The sequence below is a fragment of the Nicotiana attenuata genome, unplaced genomic scaffold (assembly GCF_001879085.1).
Source record: "Nicotiana attenuata strain UT unplaced genomic scaffold, NIATTr2, whole genome shotgun sequence".
In the NCBI taxonomy this organism is placed as follows: Eukaryota; Viridiplantae; Streptophyta; class Magnoliopsida; order Solanales; family Solanaceae; genus Nicotiana; species Nicotiana attenuata.
The window spans coordinates 169621-175457 of NW_017670619.1; the positions used below are offsets into that span (position 1 = coordinate 169621).

The following is a 5837-nucleotide window of genomic DNA, read 5'->3' on the forward strand; positions in this document are numbered from 1 at the left end:
TGGAATTGCTGCTCTCTTTTCCTTTGCTTTACATTACTGAAATTTGGGATTGAGAGATAGAGAGAGACGTAGAGAGAATTCTCAATTCTTTGCAACAACATCCAATTCAAACAAACAATGTTTTTTGAAATCCCAAATTTGAATTCAAAGCTTTAAAGCTTTTTAATGGTTGTCAATGGTGGAATTGCTGCTCTCTTGTGCAAGATACGTAGGGAAGGGGGGTGGAATGTGGAGAGAGAAACGTGGGGGAGTGGAAGATATGTTAGAGTAATTTTAGGACACTAATTATTATCATTAATTCTCTTAAAATATACATAGATGGTAATTGGGTATATAAAATGTAATTATAGTAAAACTTGAGTAGGGAGAGTACTATAGTTTCATATAGTGTATAGGAATGTAAAAATTCCTTAGGTTTTATTTAAAAATGACGCGGTGGAAATTATTAACCCAATCCATTGCTAAATAACCCGTGACCCATTACCTAGACCCATTTTCTTCATTAATATACAAACCCTCAACCCAGTTATCATAGAAAGAGGGTCATGATTCTCGATTATTCTGAGAGCTAAATGATGGATAGGCGATTTTGGACGTGAAGTTCTACTACCGACTTGGCTGTAAAATTCTTCAAAGGTACAACTTTTCTACTGCTATTAAACTTTGATTTCATTTTCTTCTTCTATTTTTTCTTCATTTCTTGTATTTATCTTGATTTATGTTCGAGGGTTTGTGTTACCACTGTCAGGGTATCTGTTTGTACCTTGACGATTATCGGTTCTAGATGGCTTTTAAAATGTATTGTTTGTGTTGATTGTGGTGCTACCAGTTATTTATCTTAGTGTAATTGTTATTATTTTTGTTTGCATGTTTGTTTTACATTCCATTTCTCATATGTTTTTGAGTTTTTGTTGTTTCTGGTTTGTGGGTTAGGGTTTAGTTAGGGTATCGTTGTTTCTGATTTGTGGGTTAGGTTTATTTGTGGTATTATTTTTTCTGGTTTGTGGGTTAGAGTTTCACGAGTTCTAAAGCTGAAGTTCCTTAGTATATGACTTTCAATGGTTTTTTATTGTATATCTCTTGGGGAAAGGGGGTTCAGTAGTTATTATTGTTTTTTGTAGCAGAAATGAGGGTATATGGTCCCCAATTTGGCATGCATGTGTCTTTAAGAAGGTGAGACATTACTGATTTCTTAATTTTATAATATGGTCCCCCATATACTTTGTTTATTGAGGCTCAGACAACTATCTCCTTCAATGTGTGGGACTTCACAAATCTTTTATTCGTTCCTATTCTACTTTATATGAATCATGTGCATGCCCTTATCATTTCTACTGGTTTCTAGCTGGAAAGAGTGTTGTGTGATTTCCTTTTTTATTTAATTTGTTATTTCATTACGTGGTCCCGACCCCTTATTGTCAACCATTATTCTATTTAGTTATGTTTCTGTACTTTATTTTTTTTTTGTTTCTTATCCTTTTTAATATTTGTTTTGCAGATTACAGAGATGGTTGATGTGGACCTTTTATTCCATTATGGAGGTGATTGGATTAGGGTGCCAGAAGTGGTATATTCAAGAAAATTGGTACACAGCTGGAAACAGTATGATTCTGACCTTCTGTCTTTCATAGATATAGTAGATGAGTATACTTCCAAGCTAAGATATGTTGGTGTTCAACAACTAATAATATATTTTCTTTCTGGTAAATATTATGAAGTAGATGGGGATGTTGGTATTAAGACTTTACAGTCTTTTATTTCTGACCAATTCAACATCATTAATCTATTTGCTGTTGAGGATAGTGAAATGGGTGTTAATGTTCCTAATATTGTTGACCACACTGAATCATCCACAGTAGATAATCAGGCTGCTACTGATTGTAGTTCAAATAAAAATGAAGATGATAGTTGCCAGTCAGATTATGATTCTGAAGATTTAGAGACACTTGCGCTACAAAATAAAAGAAATTTGTGATAGGTTGACTAACTACAAGGAACTATATAAGGGAATGTCATTCAAGGATATACTTGAGGCTAAAAAAGTGACAATTCTTTATTGCTTAGCCAATTGCTATGGTTCAACACAACTTAAAAGTTGTACTAAGAGACTAAGGTATAGGTGTGCGGTAGGCTTCCCCTTTGTTTGCCACATTTCTAAGAATAAAAATAATGCTGGAGTTAGTATTAGAACTGAAGGCAAAGCATAAGTGTAACCCTGCATTTGATAACCCAATGGTCGATTATAATACCATAGCACAATTTTTGAAGACCAAAATACAAGACATTCCCAAATGAAGGTTAGGGAGATGAAAGTAGCTCTAAAAACTACATTCAACATCAATGTTAGTCATTCAAAATTGAAGAGATCCAAGAGAATGATCCTGAAAAGCCTTGATGATAGTTTTGTTGATGAGTATAATAAAATAGAGGCATATGCTAATGAATTGAGAATAAGTAATCCAGGAAGTGATGTCATAATTAACACATCCAAGGATGCACTTGCTGAAGGTAAGAGGAGATTTTCTTGGATGTATATCTATTTCATGCTCTAAAGATGGGGTTTAAGAGTGGGGCTAAGACCCTTTATTGGCTTGGATGGAACATTCTTGAAAGGAAAAGTAAAAGGCCAACACTTAGTTGTTGTTACTCTTGACTCAATGAAGTATTTTTATCCTATAGCTTGGGCTATTGTGAAAAAAAAAGTTACCTGGAACTGGTTCTTGACCTTGCTGAGGCATTCATTAGACCTCAACTTGGAAAAAGGATTCACATTTATGTCAGACATGCAGAAGGTACTATATTTTTTTTTTCAAAATATTAAATTTTGTTGTTAATTATTACTTTCAGTTCTAAATTTATCTTAAATGTTATTTTTTATCAACTAATATGTAGGGCTTGGTTGAGGCAATGGAAGATGTCCTTCCTGATGCACACCACAGATACTCTGTGTGAGGCACATAGAGGCTAACTCGTGCAAAAGATAGGGTGCTGGGGAGTTGAAGAAGTACCTTTGGTGGTGTTCATAGAGCAGTTATAATGAAGATTTTAAGAACCAATTGAAGAACTTGGGGGAGTTGAATAAAGAAGCTATTGAAGACTTGTTGAGGTATCCTCCCAAGTCATGGTGTGGAGCATACTTTGACACAGTATGCAAGAACAAACAAGTTGACAATAACTTAATAGAATCCTTTAATTCTTGGATATTAGATGCTAGGCACAAGCCTATTATAAAGATGCTTTCTAATTCCAAAGAGTGTGTCAGAAGCAACAACTAGACTCCAAATGAGGGAGCAAGTTGGGCACCAACTGGAACAAAGACTGTCAACTTTTTTGGTGATGCCAATGGTGTGAGTGAGCCAACATAACTTCCATACTCACCAAAGAACCTCACATGGAAAGAGAAAGCTGCTATAACAGGAAACCAACTGGAGAGACGAAGAATGACCAAGTTGATGGCAAGAAAAAGAAATGGCAATTCACAAATCTGAACATGTGAATGTCGTGATAGTTTTGGTATCTTATGTAATCTAATTACTGCATGTGACAGTATTGTTAACTTAATTTTAGGTTCTTTAACTGTTACGGTGAATGTCATATTATTACCTAGGTGGTGACATATTTTGGGGTTATAATGTGACATCCCTTTTGTCCATGTAACTGCACTTTACAGTTTTTGGCAGTCCTTAATGAATGTTGTTGAATTATGTTGCTGATAAAGTTATGTGTTTGGCTTTTTTAGTTAAAATTGTTATAGACAATGGATGTCATGTGTTATGTCATGGGCGTCTTTCCAGCCATGCCCCATGACCCCTTGGGCGCGCCCTGTGGCGTCCTAGCAAACCTCCTAATGCCTAGCGCCACGGACGGCCCCGTGGTCTTGGCCGCGCCAAGTGACAAGCGCGCAGGTGCCTCTGTCGCCCCACCGATATCCCTCGCGAGCGCCAAGCCGCAGGCAGAAGCCAACAGCGCCGCGCGCGCAGACAACGCCGCGCGCGCAGACCGTGATGCCAAAGACACTGCTGCTGACAACGGACCCGCTGCTGCCTTATAGAAAACTAAGTCATTTTCATTGTAAATATAGAGTAGTTTTATTTCATGTACTTTCATTATGTTTCTCTAGCTTAATCAAGTCTAGTCTTGTAACTTTGGATTTTTTTTTAAGTACTATTAGGGGGGATCAGGCAATCAAAACTTTCTAGCAAGCAAGCAATTCTCTGTACTGGTGTCTCTCCCCCTCGACACCGCGTTGCTTTTCTATAATAGCTTTCGTTAATGCAATCAAGCTTTCTTTCATTCTAAATTCTCATTTCTGTTCTCTCAATTGCTCTTGACATTGGTTTTTCCGTACGGCACTAACAATCTCGTCTAGCGTACGGAGGGGACCTCAGTTGGCGGACAACAACTGCACTGACATCAGTTGCCTAGCCTTACGTCGCCCTTCCAAGGAATCTCAGGAAAGCGCCGCGTAACAGTTGGTATCAGAGCCTAGGCTCGACATCGGACGAGGGAACGTATTGACATACCACCATTTCTGACCATAGTGAATCATGGGGACCGCATTGCGGCCCTCGAAGGGACGGTTGAGGTATTGCGGCCTATTGTGGATACGGTGCCTGAACTAAGAACCAGCCTACTGCAAAGGCTGGACGACCTGGACCGCAGGGTGCTTCAGGTCGAAGTTGACGTTGAAAACATCAGTCGTGACTCCGAGGGAGACCGTCAGACGGCAGCCATAGAGGCAGCCGAAATCTTTGAGAAATTCGAGGGGCTCCAACAGGAGCGCACCGAGGATTTAGCCCACAGGGCACAAGAGGCAGAAAAGGTGACTGCCACGCAACAAACCATTGACAAACTGATAGACCAACTCAATGTTGTCAACGCTGCTTTACAGGGCCTACTCCGAGGAGGTGGAAACCAAATCGGAGGTACTGTGAACTCCGCTTCAGCGACAAAGAAGCTGAAAATTCCTGAGCCAAAGCCATACAGTGGAGCTAGGAATGCCAAGGAAGTGGAAAACTTCATCTTTGACGTCGAACAGTATTTCGATGCTGTTAGGGATCTGGAGGAAGCTAAGAAGGTAGCAACTGCTGCCATGTATCTTCAGGGTGATGCTAAACTCTGGTGGCGTGTAAAGTACGAAGCCATCAAGGCTGGTGAAGATGCTCTCGAGACAGCGTGCCAGATCCATCTTTGTTATCATAATCAGTCTATCATAAATAACCTGCCGGGCTATCCAGGGAATTCATTCAATTAAAAATGATAAAAATTTGAGTTACCTATATATAACCATAATGTTAGTACTATAAATAGCGTAGTCACTCTAAGTATTTCATCCACAACATTCAAACAGAGACATATTAGATTCAACAGAAAAATTCAGCTAGTGAAAGATGGCTTTGATATCCAATTGGAAGCTTGCTTTTGTAGCTCTACTAGTGTTAGGAATCTGGGCTTCTCAAACCGCATCTCGTGACTTGAACGAAGCATCAATGGTCCAGAAACACGAGTACTGGATGACTCGCTTTGGACGTGTGTACAGAGATGATGCAGAGAAGTCAAAGAGGTTCAAAATATTCAACGACAATGTTGATTATATTGAGTCAGTCAACAAGGCAGGAATTAGGCCTTATAAGTTGGGCATCAACGAATTTGCAGATTTGACAAATGAGGAATTTAGAGCGACTCACAACGGATACAAAATGTCTTCTCATCAGAAGTCATCAAAAACCATATCATTCAGGTATGAAAATGTGACTGCTCCCGCTACCATGGATTGGAGAAAGAAGGGTGCCGTTACTGGAGTTAAGGACCAAGGGCAGTGTGGTAAGTCGTAAATA

General features: G+C 39.1%; 2 protein-coding genes across 2 annotated transcripts; both read left to right on the plus strand.

Annotated features, from left to right (window-relative positions):
* Positions 1–533: 533 nt before the first annotated feature.
* Positions 534–2015, plus strand: LOC109241581. Its single transcript, XM_019408338.1, has 2 exons — positions 534–636; positions 1499–2015. The coding sequence occupies exon 2, from the start codon at positions 1508–1510 to the stop codon at positions 1973–1975; it is 468 nt and encodes a 155-aa protein (XP_019263883.1). The 5' UTR covers positions 534–636; positions 1499–1507; the 3' UTR covers positions 1976–2015.
* A 3375-nt stretch (positions 2016–5390) lies between these two features.
* LOC109241577 (senescence-specific cysteine protease SAG39) lies at positions 5391–5834 on the plus strand. The gene has a single exon (XM_019408335.1). The coding sequence runs from the start codon at positions 5391–5393 to the stop codon at positions 5832–5834; it is 444 nt and encodes a 147-aa protein (XP_019263880.1).
* Positions 5835–5837: the final 3 nt, after the last annotated feature.